Source organism: Saimiri boliviensis, chromosome 10 (genome assembly GCF_048565385.1).
Source record: "Saimiri boliviensis isolate mSaiBol1 chromosome 10, mSaiBol1.pri, whole genome shotgun sequence".
NCBI classification, from domain to species: Eukaryota; Metazoa; Chordata; class Mammalia; order Primates; family Cebidae; genus Saimiri; species Saimiri boliviensis.
The window spans coordinates 64,075,710-64,090,616 of record NC_133458.1 but is presented as its reverse complement, the minus strand read 5'-3'; the positions used below and the strand labels follow the sequence as shown (position 1 = coordinate 64,090,616).

The window sequence follows — 14,907 nt, the reverse complement described above, 5'->3', positions numbered from 1 at the left end:
GGTTGAAGTATATGAAGAAAATCTAGCTTCACACAGATATATAGTTGGAAAAGGGAATCTTTTAATAGTCTTTTCAGATAAGTGTAGATATTATCTTTTGTTCTAGATCAAAACTCACTAAGTAATAAATTTTAGTAACCATATTAATTTTTTCATGCTGTAGTACATTGAATCTATAGACATATCTTGCACTTTGAATTGATCTTTTTACCCATACATTATTCTGTAATTCCATAAATTGGTCATTTGGAAAATACGAGTTATGAAGGCCTATTAAATGTTGACACATTTCTTTCAACAATTTAAAAACACATTTGTTGATATCAACATCAATGTTATCAAAAATGCTTTTATATATTGGGAAGCTATGAAGTTTAATATGGTGAATACAAGTTTTCCAAAACTCTGGTTCTTACTTAAAAGCTTTAATTTTACCATTGGCAACAAATACTTTCAGCTGTTTCCTTGAAGTAACAGGCTCACCTCTTTCTTACTGTCTTTTTTTGAGAAAAGATCTGTCAAATGCCTAAGTCCAAAAAATTATGGTTTGTAAGTTTTTCTTTCCAACAAAATCATATTACATTAAAAATACCTAGTTCGGCTCACAATTCAAACAATTTTACAAGTGCTTTTCTTAAAGTAACCATCCTGTTTCAGTATGTTGCAGAAACGCTTTATGCATACTTTCCTTTTTATTACTCAGGATATTAAAAATACAAGTCTTCAAAGGTTGAGATTTAATAAGAATTAATGTTTCCTAGATCATCATGGTCATTCTTAAATTAAAACTACCTTTAAAAGAAAATAGTAGGAATAATTCAAGACTACTTGCACGGTTTGATGTCACTGCATTAATTCATGCTAAGGTTCCAATAGTTTTATCCCCCATTGTGTCTGTACTGGCAGTGCAAATGTGAACACAGTGAAAAGGCAAATAACATGTTGATACTATACAAAAATACTTTTAACATTATGGACCCATTAAAGAAAGGGTCTTGAACATCTTCAGCATTCTGCAGAACATTATTTGAGAGCCACTAATTTAGATCATTCAAGAAATGTAAACATCACCGAACAGGAAGCATTTTATGCTTCTTAAGAAAAGGAAATTAATAGTAAGTAGCTTCACACCTTCCTGCTATTCCAAATACATGCCATCAAGAAAAAAATGAAAACAAGCCTCTGACCATGTCTTACCTTAGCTCTAGAAGAACTGACATTTTCCATATTTTCAATGCTGCAGATACAATTCTGTGAAACTTTCCGGCAAGCCACTCTGATATAGTCCCAGAAGCTACGAGGACTTTCATAACCAAACCAGGTTACTTGACCTTCAGGAGACAAATTGCGATACAAAATTTTAAAAAGTAAAAGAAAACCAGACTTTAAAAGGCAAGAACAATAAAATTCTGAAAAACAAAGGCACTATAGTAAACTATAATGGAAAGGGCACCACCAATCTAGGTGTCAAAAATCCTCAAATCTAGTCCTATTCTATTTTTAACTAGTGGTTTTACTTTGGGAAATTTACTTAATGAGTCTGGATCATGGATTTGTCAACAATAAAATCAAACTAAATGAAAGGGACTATACATTCGAAATATCTTGCCATTTAACTTCCTATTACCTAATACAGTCATTTAAACACTTCCTGCGCTTCTAGTTAAGCATTAATAAATGTCGTCAATTGAATTCTAAACCTTTCTCTACTTAGAAAAGCAGAGAAAATAAAACCACCACCACAATTCTTTTCTCCTCTTCATAAGGATACTTCAAAAAGGAATACAATGTGTGGATTACTTTATAAATAAATAAAATCAATTAGCATCCTATATTCACTAATAATACATAACTGCCCACCCAACCATTCTCATCTATAGAAAGCTCTCCTCAAACTGTTATTGGTTTGCTCTCTTCCAGTTAAGAACTCATGAAAAACTTGTAATCTTTCAGATTTGGCTATGTATCTGTTCATGACCAAATGTTCTATTATGTAAAGGTTACATTCGTATTACTACTTCTATGTAGGCCAGGCATGGTGGTCCATGCCTGTAATCCCAGCACTTCCGAAGGCCAAAGTGGGTGGATCACTTGAGTCCAGAAGTTCGAGACCAGCCTGGCCAAAATGGTGAAACCCTGTCTCTTCCAAAAATACAAAAATTAGTCAAGCATGGTGGTGTGTGCCTGTACTACCAGCTACTTGAGAGAGGCTGAGGCACGAGAATCACTTGAACTTGAGAGGCAGAGGTTGCAGTGAGCTGAGATTGAGCCAGTGTACTCCAGCCTGGGCGACAGAGCAGCACTCTTGTCAAAAGAAAAAAAAAATTTCTATGCATGACTTAATATTAGTTTCATGGGAAAGATTTTTTACACTCAGTTTTTAAGTGGGATATGAAAGACATCTTAATACTTTCTTTAGTTGTGTAGAATGATTAGTGTTTCCTAGGAAAGTTATTTAATGTTTATGTAGAAAGATTTGTTTTTATATTTTGAAACAAAGGCTTTTTCATTATGAATTAATTATTTATTTTAAATAATCCCTTCCTCAGTTATTACTTCTCTATAGCAACATTAAAAAATGTTCTTGTCGGCCGGGCGCGGTGGCTCAAGCCTGTAATCCCAGCACTTTGGGAGGCCGAGGCGGGTGGATCACGAGGTCAAGAGATCCAGACCATCCTGCTCAACATGGTGAAACCCCGTCTCTACTAAAAATACAAAAAATTAGCTGGGCATGGTGGTGCATGCCTGCAATCCCAGCTACTTAGGAGGCTGAGGCAGGAGAATTGCCTGAACCCAGGAGGTGGAGGTTGCAGTGAGCCGAGATTGCGCCATTGCACTCCAGCCTGGGTAACAAGAGCGAAACTCCGTCTCAAAAAAAAAAAAAAAAAAAAAAAAAAAAAATGTTCTTGTCAGCAAGCACCATTTTAGGACCAACATCTGAGATAATATTTGAATGGTTCCAAACCATGGCAGAACATTAGTATAACTGGACTACTTTTAAAAAATACTCATGTTTAGCCTCCCCACAAACAGAATAATCAAAACCTTTAAAAGAAGATGTAAGCATTTGAATTTTTTTAAAATCTCCTCCTAGTATGTCTAGTGAGGTACTTATTATTAATCAACCAATAGAAATTGTACAAGTCATGATAAGTAACTCCTATTCATCATTCAGGGTGTTTTAAAGGCCTCCTCTTCCAGAAACCCATGCGTGATCTCATCAGTTAGTCCCTTTGTTGGCACAGCACCCTGTGCTTACTTCTCCTCAAAATTATTTCTTTACTTGATTATTTCACATATTAGGTGGTATGATCACTAAGGCAGGAATTTTGCTTTATTTGTCTTTAGATCAATCTCTAACACTTGACATAGTGCTTGCCTAGCTAACAGTAGGCACTCAATAAATATTTATTGAAAAATTAAATTGGTAAATCAGCACGACACAGATCATCTTAACTGTAATAAACACAAAAACTTAAATTAAAAAAAATCCAATTAGCATCTTTTTTATAGCAATCATTTTGATAATTCTGTTAATAAGGTGTTTACATGATAGATTACAAACATCAAATATGTTGAACAAATTTTTCTTTATATATATAAAAACAAATGCATCTATAAATTTTTATTCCAATAACTATATAATTCAATATCTCTTTGAAAATAAAATTTTGCTACTAACAAATAGAAATCTACAGACTTCTCCCTTGTAATCTCTCTCCATCACTTTCTTCTGTTCCCTCTCTTCTTTTAACTAAAGATTTCCTTATATAATACCTCAATATAGTTTATCTTTACTTGTATTTCTTGTCATGTCATCAATCTGTTAGCCATTTGGAGGGGAAGGAGGGTGACTCATGGTTAAGAACATGGGCTTTGAGTCAGGTGGACCTGAACTAGGTCACTTTCTAGCTATGGGATGTTGAACGAATGACAGGTTCACTCTATGTCTCGGCCTCTTCTGTAAATTGAAAATAATGATAGTACCTAATGGATAGCACCATTGTAAGAATTAGATGAGATAATGTATGTATAGCAAGTAGCAGAATCTAGTGCATACTAAATTCTAAATAAGCATTATTACTGTTATCATACAAGCAGTTATGGGGACCAAGCTCTCCTTGCACCACAAAATGAAGTAGGAATGAGATGCAAATTTAAATTCTTCACATTGCTTGCTTTGGAATCTAGAGAAATCTTCCAAATTTACTCCATAATCCAACTTTACTCCCATCATTAACCGTTCTAAAGTAACTCCCTCAAATGTTTCTTACTTCAACTCATTTTCCTGGCCTTCTGCTATTTGGGATCATTCCATAATTTCAAAATGAGAGCTACAGCTGCCAGACTTCCTTCAAGAAATAAAGTACTATACACTGGAAAGAATCTTAAAGAAAGCGTATCACCAAGATTCTGTGGCGAGTTTAAATCTCTTTAAAAAGGCAATATGGGAAACAGAAGTCAGAGAAATAGGCAAGGGAAAATACAATACTGTATTAGACAATGGCAACCACCTGTATTGGGAATCCAGATAGGTAACCAAGGAGAAAGATAAAGCATAGGTTGTCCATGAACAAGAAGACTTTCTTTTTTAAGGAAATGTACAAGAGTCCAAGACTTTTGCATAGGGCATGGTTTGCTTTCCTGTAATTTTATTTTAAACCTTCTTTTTTTTCTTTTTTTTTTGGTGTGGTTAAGAGAAATCTTTTTTTTTTAATTGCATTTTAGGTTTTGGGGTACATGTGAAGAACATGCAAGATTGTTGCATAGGTACACACATGGCAGTGTGATTTGCTGCCTTCCTCCCCATCACCTTTGAAGATGTTTGTAAGATGAAGATTTTTGAAACATCAATTTGTAAGATGTTTCAAAGTATAGCTATTGTAAAACAAAGAGTATTTTTTAAAAAGCCCTGTTTTGGAGGAGAGAAAACAGAGACAGAAAAAGTAGAAAAGTAGAGTTACGTTAAGCAGAGAAGGAGTGGGCACTAAATCCTTCGGACTCCTGCAACTGTAGGGCACACTCTCTGCAAGGACTTTTACCCAAAAGATTATAAAAAGATTTCCCAGATTACAAACTGAGAAATTAAGCAATTGACAGGATGGCATATCATCATGACTTGCAGGGCCATAAATCAACCAGTAAGATAATAACATGTTTATCTGCTCTACAAATTAGATAGATGTAAGGATGACTTTGCTTGATTCTGACTTCCTTCCTTTTCCATTTACAAAATTTCCAAAGTGAAGCTCTTAATTTGAGACACTGAATATTTCACATTCAGAAAGATTTCTTCAAGAGAAGGCAGATTTCCTTTCCAGAACCTCCGAAGAAGCTTTCACGTAAATTGTCTGTATATCCTATGATTTCAACTAAATAATAATTTCTGCATCTACAGAAAGGTTTAATTTAGTTAAATATAAAATGTGTTTAATTAGTTATCTGAGATATTATTTGAATATCACTTTTATATAAATACAGATTGACTGTTAGTAAAAGTCTATAACCTGTATTTAACAGGATAATCAAAAAACAAAGTTACAAGTTGCTCATACCTTTAAAAATAAATATTGAAGTAATGAATAAACACTCCCCAAATACTTTCACTTCCTTTAAAAATAAGCACAAAAGACAATCACATAGCAAGAAACTGACTACTCCGTATCTTGAAGAAATGTTATTCCAAAGATGAGATATGCTGTCAATAAGAGAATTCTTTCTAAAGTTCTCATAAGCATAGGGATATAATATGCTTTCAATGATAAGTGTTCTTGGAAGTTAATTTTTTACCAATGAGAAAGTTAAACAAGTTTTTCAAAACATATTCCCATCCCATCAATTAAACTCTATTCATTTTTAGGCACAGAAACAAATGGTGAAAAGTTTGCTAGACTAAAAGATAATCTGTTACTGACCAGCTATGTGATTATCTTTCTCACTAAATTGCCTCATCTTCAGGACCTAAAAATTACCTGTGATCTCTAGGGTCCATTGCTATTCTAAAATTACTCTTCTATACTCTCTAAGTAGGATATCTATTCACACTTTGCAATATGTCCATGTTTTGGTTGTATCTTATTTTATGGTCTGGAGACCTTCTAAGAACAGAAATTAAATTTTCTAAAGTATTTCTCTACTAAGCAGTAGCTGACCCATCATCTTTTCATAACATAATAAAAAACATAAATGAATCTGTTAAGTGACTTATCTCCCCACCTTTAATAAGAGTACCTAACTATATCAATAGTAAATGAAAAACCGATTTCACAAATGAAAGATCTGTTAGAGTTAAAATACGTCACCTACTTGACAATATTAAAGACTATTATCTCTGAGCTGCTATGCCTATAAACAAGCAACAAGACAGTTCTATCACATTTTAATAAACCACTCTGATATCACTGTAAAAGTTTTCAGATATTTAAAGGAAATTGGTTCCTTTAAAAACTTGTGAACGTCTCACTTTAAATTTTGTAGCAGCAATCCCAAGTTTCTTACTGCTAATTTATGAAAGTTTAATATTATACACTATTTTATCAAACAGAGAAAATTTCCATTTCTGAAAAGGTCAGAAACTTGTCCTTTAAAAAAGTACTATCATTAGTTGAGGTTTATATTTATTAGACAATCCAGCTTTGAAGGTAAAATTATGACACTGATTCATTTTCTACTAAAATCTCAAATTAATGTTCTAAAAAATAGAACAAAGGTAAACACTTAAAAATAATTAGTTACATTTTAAATTGAATCTGAGGAAGTCAGGATCTACATTAGATACTGAATTATACTTACATTGCTAGTTCTACATGTTACTTACAGGACACTTCAAGTAAATCATTTAGGCACTATGAATCAGTTCCTCACCTATAAAATGCAATTATTATCCTTTGGCATTGACAATTTAATGTCTAATTCACTAGCAAGGAATTTATCACAAACATATACAAATATCTAAAGTATGTGTCTATATCATAATGATTAGTCAACTCTTAATTTTCCAAAACAAAACGATTAAGATGACGAGGTTCAGCAAAAATCTGAATATTGAATCAACTTAATGGGCTTTTTATCCCAGTAATTTTGCTCTCTCTGAAATGGAGAACAAAGGTTTTTTCGTTTTTTCTTCCACCAGCATTATTAACATAAGGCTTAAAATACTGGTGGACTGAATTTGTACACTGATGGCGGAAGTCCACACAAAGAGCTGCACATAAATGTGTACCCCTGAAGAAATCAAGTATAATGTATCAGTAGTGATTAAGACTACAGATACAGAACATAAAACAGATAAAATTGCTTGAAAGGACTACTTGTGGGAATTAGAATTAAGGAAATGATATTTGTTTTTAACTTTTTCTCCTTTGTTATGCTGTAATCTTTAAAAATAATGACTATATTCCTCTTCCAAGCAAAAAATATAAAAGGCTAGATTGTAAGTACAGAGGCCAAGCACTGTTTCGCATACAACGAAACTCAATTTAAAAAAAAAATTCTGAATAAATAAAGGTATGTATTCTACCTGGGAGAAAGGAAACTAAGAAATACATTCTCACTAATGGTTCAAGAATGAAAAAGCAGTTATTGTTGATAATGCCACATCTATGTTTTACTGAGAGACTGGAATATTCATACAGCCTCCCTCAGCTCTTATTTTGCATGTAATATTTATTATTATACAGCACGTACACGATAAAGGAAATAATGAATAAATCTTATATTATTAACAGAGTAAGAAAGTGTAAATAGCACTGGTATGTATGATTAATAAAATATAGTGATTAAAGCCATGGAACATAATAGAAATATGCAGGAATCATGTGGGAGAGGGAAAAAAAGTAAGTAGGTTATTATACTGTGTGTATTTATAAGATTTAAATTTTAAAATTTAGCATAAACATACTTGTGTCCTCTGGATTTAAAAAAAACAAAAACACAAAAAAAGAAAGCTTTGCAAAACCCATGCAATGTACTAAAAAAGATCACTTAACTGATACAGCCCTCCCCCGAAAGTCAATTCCATGCTCCCGTGCAGCTCAGTGGTGGGAGACATCACCAGCATAGAGTACCTTGAAGAGGTATTTGGAGATGAGCCAGCCATCTGCAACTTTGGGAAATCTTTTTAAAAAAAATAACAACACAGAAATATTTAAGAAACCTGCCATGATGTTTACAATTCCAAACTGAATAGCCCAAGTAAGATGGCTACATATAATTTTGAAACAGTAAACACTACTTTACCTACTAAATAAACTCTGTTAAGATAAATATGAGCTACACTTGGCAAGTAAATGAAGCTAGTTCCTTGTACCCTATTGTATTGGAGAGGCTAGGGTGTCTATACATCATAGAAATACGTGAGCAGAAATTGTTCCCTGTTTACTTTTACCTCCGTTATTCTTTCTCAGATCTAATAAACTGATGAGTACAATGGACCTCAAGATGAGTGACAGCTTGACTGAACTTGCTGGCTATGAACCTCAGAACTTGTAAGATTGGTTAGGAAAAAAATCACTCCTGTGGAACTATATGGCTCAGAAACTTTCCAACTTTAGAATTTAATACAGATTTTTAAATGTTAACTTTTCTAAAAGTTATAAACAAACATATTTTGAAATGTAGCAGTTCTCTTTTTTGCTTAAGAATTATTAAAACTTTTGTTTTCTTTCTTATATGAAAGCAGCACTTAGATATGACATAAAATATTGTCAGTTTAACCAACATCGACTAAATGCCTACTCTATTAAAAACACTATTTTATTTGCTATAGCTTCTAATTCTTGTTTAGCAATCACCAACTAGAAAAGTACTAGAAATTCTCACTATGTTTTTTTGGAAATTGCTAGTATAATAATATGGGAAAACTCCAAAGCCAAATTTCTGAAATAACATTCCCCAAAAATAACATTTCCTTTTCTCATAGTCAAACACTGAAATATTGAAAAGCACATGGTCCCACACCTTTCCAAACACTTAGATCCTTTACAAAAACTAAATAAAAGACAAACACATGTAGTTAGTAATGTGGTATGAAAAATGAAAGGAAGGAGATGCATACAGTTGTGCCCCATCTATGCATCTGCCATTCACTTTCTATCCTCTTACTTCTGTAACATTTCAAACAAATATTAAGTTTGGAAACACACATATCCAAAAGGATCTATAACTTGGTGTGCTAGTTAAAGCCTATATTAGAACATGATGTTCTTGCCACAGCTACAACGAACAAAAATGAAATTTCTCAGCATTGAAAAGTAAATCAGAATAGAATGCTTTTCATCTCAAATAACATCAATTCTTAACGTTTAAACTACATTTACTATCTTTGTCTAAAATAAAGTTCTCTGTATTGTTTGTGATTTATAGATCTAAAAACTTATCAAAGTAAAAACATTTTCCAGGAAAATCTGACGTAAAGAGATTTTACTACAAAAAATGTATGAAATAAGCTACATCATGACCAGATTTATGGCATTTTTTAATCAATCCCTCATGTAAGGTGAAAAACAATTACTGAAAATATCATAAAACTCAATGTATAGGGTTTTTGTGTTTGTCTATTTGTTTGTTTGATTGATTTTTAAGAGACAGGGTCTCACTTTGTTACCCAGGCTATAGCTCAGTAATATATTCATAGCTCACTGCAACCTCAAATTCTTGGGCTCAAGCAATCCTCCTGCCTTAGCCTTCTGAGTAGCCAAGACTACAGGGGCATGTTATCAAGCTCCACTAATGTTTCTGTTTTTTTGTAGAGACCAGATCATGCTATGTTGCCCAGGCTGGTCTTAACCTCCTGTGCTCAATGGATCATCCTACCTTGGTCTCCCAAAGCATTGGGATTACAGTTGTGAGCCACCATGCCTGGCCTAGATTATGTTTGTTATTATTTTTTAATCTGTTAGTACGCTAGCCTCTGTGCCCTGATTTTCATTTTGGCTGTGAAAGACCATGGGAACATTTTCTTAAAATTTTCACTAATTTGTAGAATTTAATTGCTTTAATTATAATTTAATATGATTAAGCCAATCTAGACAAGTTAAAAGCCACCAGAAATATCTAGACCAAACAACAATCCACCATATTCCAAGTTATCTGTAGTCAAATTTCAACCATTTGAAATTTGACAAGACAGGCTCAGAGACAAAGCTACCAAGACCCAGCAATCAGTGTTCTCTGTCACCTCATGGTACTCTACCCTCAGGAGACAGGCAGGACCTGACTGATGGAGGATAATTAGTCAGGTGGTTTTCCTGGTTGGTTAGAGTTCTCACAGACAACCCCAGAAGGAAGGGGGGGAAATGAGGTAGTGAAACATGTAATGAGAGGAAATATAAATATTTTTCATATAAAATTTAAATACTTAGCAAGCAGAAGCACTGCCCTTTAAAAAATAAGTGAATGACAAAGCTCACATTATTTTAAAGTGGCCCAAGGCTAGTTTGTAGAAGGGGTTCTTATTTGCCATGGAAACAAAATCTTTTGTTATAAAATATATAATGTTAAAAGAAAGTGAAACAGTAGCTTAGAAAATCAGTTGAGACAAGACGAAATAAACCAGATTCAGAAAGTGTTTTGCACAAGAACAAAATTCATTCAAATACAACAGTATAATCATACCATATAAAGTTGTTTTAGGTGTTAGTTTCTGAAATCTCAGGCAAAAGTAGAATAAATTCAGAGATGAATATGCAATAGAAGAATGCTTAATTATACGGAAGATAGACAGCACTTCCTGACCCCAAAATTATGCAATTTTCAGTATGAAATAACTGATGCATAATTTTATTAATATTGAAATTAGCCCTCACACAAAGAAGATTATTGGCCACTGCTTTAAACAAATAAATTTGCCTTGATAAGACTTAATATGTTTCTAATTCGTGAATATGATATTTATCTTTTATATTTTTCATGTCAGTCATGTTCCCACTTTGTTTTCTATTCATTTCCATTTCTTTGATCATTGAACATTATGATTGACATAATCGAAGAATTTTAACACTTATGCAGAAAGTAAACTTTTAGCTTTTGCTATATTTATTCTAATTTTTTTCTCCCTGTCTGCACATATATTTTTTTCCTACTAAACTTGAAGGTAAATATCTTTATATAAATGTACCAAGATGGATCATGGAAAAGACTCCTAGATAAAATGGTCTGTAAAGGGATTGCCATTTGTAAGGCAAATAAAGTAATTATAAATGATCAGAAATAATTCGGACTTTTCACAAGTCTTGTCTATAAATTAGTAGTATCATATAGAACATATTCTATTCATTACTAATATTGTTAAGGCAAGTTGCTTAAAATTGTGAATCTTCAACCTTGTATTTATATATGAGAAAAATTTTTCATGAAGCAACAGTTACAAATGCAGTAGTACTGTAATTGAGCTAACAATGAAACAGTATACAAGTTTTCTTTTTTTTAATTTTTTAATTTTTTATTTTTTTTAATTGCATTTTAGGTTTTGGGGTACATGTGAAGAACATGCAAGATTGTTGCATAGGTACACACATGGCAGTGTGGTTTTCTGCCTTCTGTCCCCTTGCCTGTATCTGTCATTTCTCCCCATGCTATAGTATACAACTTTTCTTAAGCTCTAAAACACTAATTTAAAATGCCATTTAAGGTAGGTGGTAGGTATTAATATCTTTGAAACAAAGTATTTGTTCATTGATTTAATAATTTAAAAAATATTGAGTGTTCAAATTGTGCAAATCTTTTGAAGTTTTAAAGTCATAACTTTAAAGAAAAGAAAATGTAGACAAGTTTTTAATAAAAATAAAGATTACATGAACAATGGCAACCAACTAAACAGTGGCAACTATTAATGAATATAAATTAATATCTTCCATCAAATTAAGGTACTTGAATTTATGGATAATAAGGGTAATAAAAGAATAAAATATATCAAAGATATCTGTACTATAGGGTCATCTCAGTTTCTTATACCAAGAAATCTAGAACCCAGGGTCATTGGATTACACCTGTATTCCTGGCCCTTTGGGAGGTGGGGAGGCAGGAGGAGGATCATTTGAGCTCAAGAGCTCGAGACCAGCCTGGGCAACATAGTGAGATTCTGTCTCTATATAAGATTTAAAAAATTTTAAAAAATATATCTATGAGAGCTATTTAAAAATTCAGAGATTTAAAGTAAAAATATTGTATATATGCATACACACATAAATATTTGGCATTCAAGATTCTAACATACTTCAATCAACTCTTAATTATATTATATATTAGAACAAATAATACATCAGAATGGGAATTTATCATTAGACTTCTAGTAAAGCAACTTGCAGTGTGATATTATTTACCTTAAGGGAAAGAGGTAATAATATCATAAAATGATTTTGAAAACAACAACTCATTGAGATTAGAATATCAGAAAGATGCAGGAACAGAGATTATTTTATGATACCCTCCTAAAATGAACAAAGTCACTAAATTGTGCAATCTTTCTCCTGTTCAGTAAAATGAAAAGTATTTACTTTCTTTAGATGAGCAATATTAGAGCAATAAAGCAAAATTGAATTATGTACCAAAATTAACAAGAAAGCATTTTTCCATGATTAAAAATAAAGTATGACTTGATCATTACAAGTACTGTAAATTACTCTATGCCAATTTGCAAAAATCACAAGGTCAAACTGGGAATGTCTCATTAATTTTCTGACAGAAACTCACAAGGGCTACAAACAGATAAACACAAACGAACTAACATCAGAGATCATCAATTTCTATTAAAGACATGAAATTTATTCTACATTGTAGAATAAAACATTTCTTTAACTCTTATAAAAAAAGACATTCAAAAATATCTTAGATAATTTTATCAGTAGTGGAATTTCTTTAAGTCTTTTCATAATATCATCTTCTTTGTGGTACTCTCCCTTCGCCAGAATCCAAATCTAAATTTTGAATCATTTTATTTAAAGAGATTTTGAAAGTGATGTTAATGTAAAATACATCTGAAAAATTCCCCAGGGTACCAAAGTTTAGAACCATTAATAAATCTCTCATTCTGTGAATAAGTAAATATTTAAATTGGGGAATGAAAATGACTCCTTGAAAATTCTGGCTAGGTTATAAAATATCAAGATCATTTTGTCAATATGTCCAAATAAATAAATATAAATACTTAAGATTTTTTTTCACCCAGAAATACCTATAACAAACACAGTAATTAAGAGTGACTGCGTTACTTAAGACACAATAATATGACTCAAACAGAAGCAAGTAACCAAGTATATGAGAATTGTGTTATAAAATTTTAGACATTCAAAACAACATAAAACAGAACTAAGATAAAAATATTTCATGTTTTAAAACAGAAATCATAAAGTCTCTAATGAAAAATAAGTATAAAATAATAAACCACCAACAGTAATCACATACGAAGACTGATATCAAGAGAGAAAAAGGTCACTATTGATCACAATGGGTTTATATAAAAATGAGTCACACATGATATAAATAATTAGTTGGTCAGGAGTGGTGGCTCACGCCTGTAATTCCAGCATGAGGTGAATCACCTGAGGCCAGGAGTTCGAGACCAGTCTGACCAACATGGAGAAACCCCATCTCTATTAAAAATACAAAATTAGCTGGGTGTGGTGGCGCATGCCTGTAATCCCAGCTACTTGGGAGGCTGAGGCAGGACAATGGCTTGAACCTTGGAGGCAGAGGTTGTGATGAGCCAAGAGGGCACCATTGCATTCCAGCCTGGGCAAAAAGAGCAAAATTCCATCTCAAAAAATAATAATAATAGTAATTAGATTCTTTCCTACTCTAGGGCAATTAAAGATTCTCTTCACAAAAGAAATAGGCAAAAATTCATAAACGGAAAATGAAAAAAGATTAGCATGAAAATATATTCAATTTCATTTCTTAATAAATATAAATTAAAATAACAAGATAATTATGTGTGTATATATATACTTCACCTTACATAAAATTTGTGGCTCTCCGTTTTTAGAATCTATGTAGTTCCTCCCAAATCTTAAATTTATTGTAAAACATTAACATAGAGGTTAATTTTATTCTATATGCAATTTAAAACATCAAATCAAATTTACTAAGGTATATATAACCCTGGATGCTTCAAGAATTATGTGAATATGATGATTCTGAGATACAATATCTGCTTCAGTATTCCTAAATTTCCAAGTACATAACTTAAAAGAATGTTTCTCAGAGGGGCCTCGCCTCGTCTAAAGCCAAACTCTGGTGACCTTCAGAGCCAATTTCTTATCTCTGGTATCATATTTTGGCCTGAGTATATGGGATTTTATTGGATGAATTGTGTTCATATGTTACTACAGAAACAATTTAAGTCTCATTTGTGTTCGAATCAAGATTTTTTTCCAACAAATGTTGGAAAATCTTCAAAAATGAACAAAGAAAACTCAAAAGCCAAATGAACAGGTTTATCATTATCCATTGTTTCTAACAATGTTTATACTACACTTCAAAAGACGGCCTCATGGGGAGGTAACTATTTATCCTCTAAGTCAGGAAGAGCTTTGAGGTTCAAGCCAGAGTTCCTGAGCAATGCTTAGGTATCCTAACAGTTCAATCGGATTAGAGAAATTCTAAAATGTCAAGTCACAGGAGTTCTAACTCTTTGTAAGCTTCCAAATCCAAGACTTATCAGAAAAAAAATATAGAAAATATTACTCTTACATCAATTTTTCAACAAATACTGACTGAGTTTCTGCCATATAGTAGACACTACTCCAGAGATTTGGGATATATCTAATGAACAAAACAGGTGAAGATCTTAACCCTGGTAAAGCTTACATTTTAGTGGAGGTGAAGAAAGATAATAAACAACAATCATAATAAGTAAATAACATAATATGTTAAAGTTAAGACTTAATGTAACTCAGGAGAAAGAGGGCA

The 14,907-nt window shown here is 32.4% G+C and overlaps 1 protein-coding gene across 4 annotated transcripts in view; it reads right to left on the bottom strand.

Moving 5' to 3' along the window:
• Positions 1-14,907, bottom strand: part of RUNDC3B (RUN domain containing 3B) — a 170,641-nt gene that overhangs the window by 111,738 nt on the left and 43,996 nt on the right. For all 4 annotated transcript variants that reach the window (XM_074379359.1, XM_003921167.4, XM_003921168.4 and 1 more), the window contains exon 3: positions 1,198-1,331. In XM_074379359.1, the coding sequence (XP_074235460.1) occupies positions 1,198-1,331 (134 nt within the window). The remainder of the gene's footprint in view (positions 1-1,197; positions 1,332-14,907) is intronic.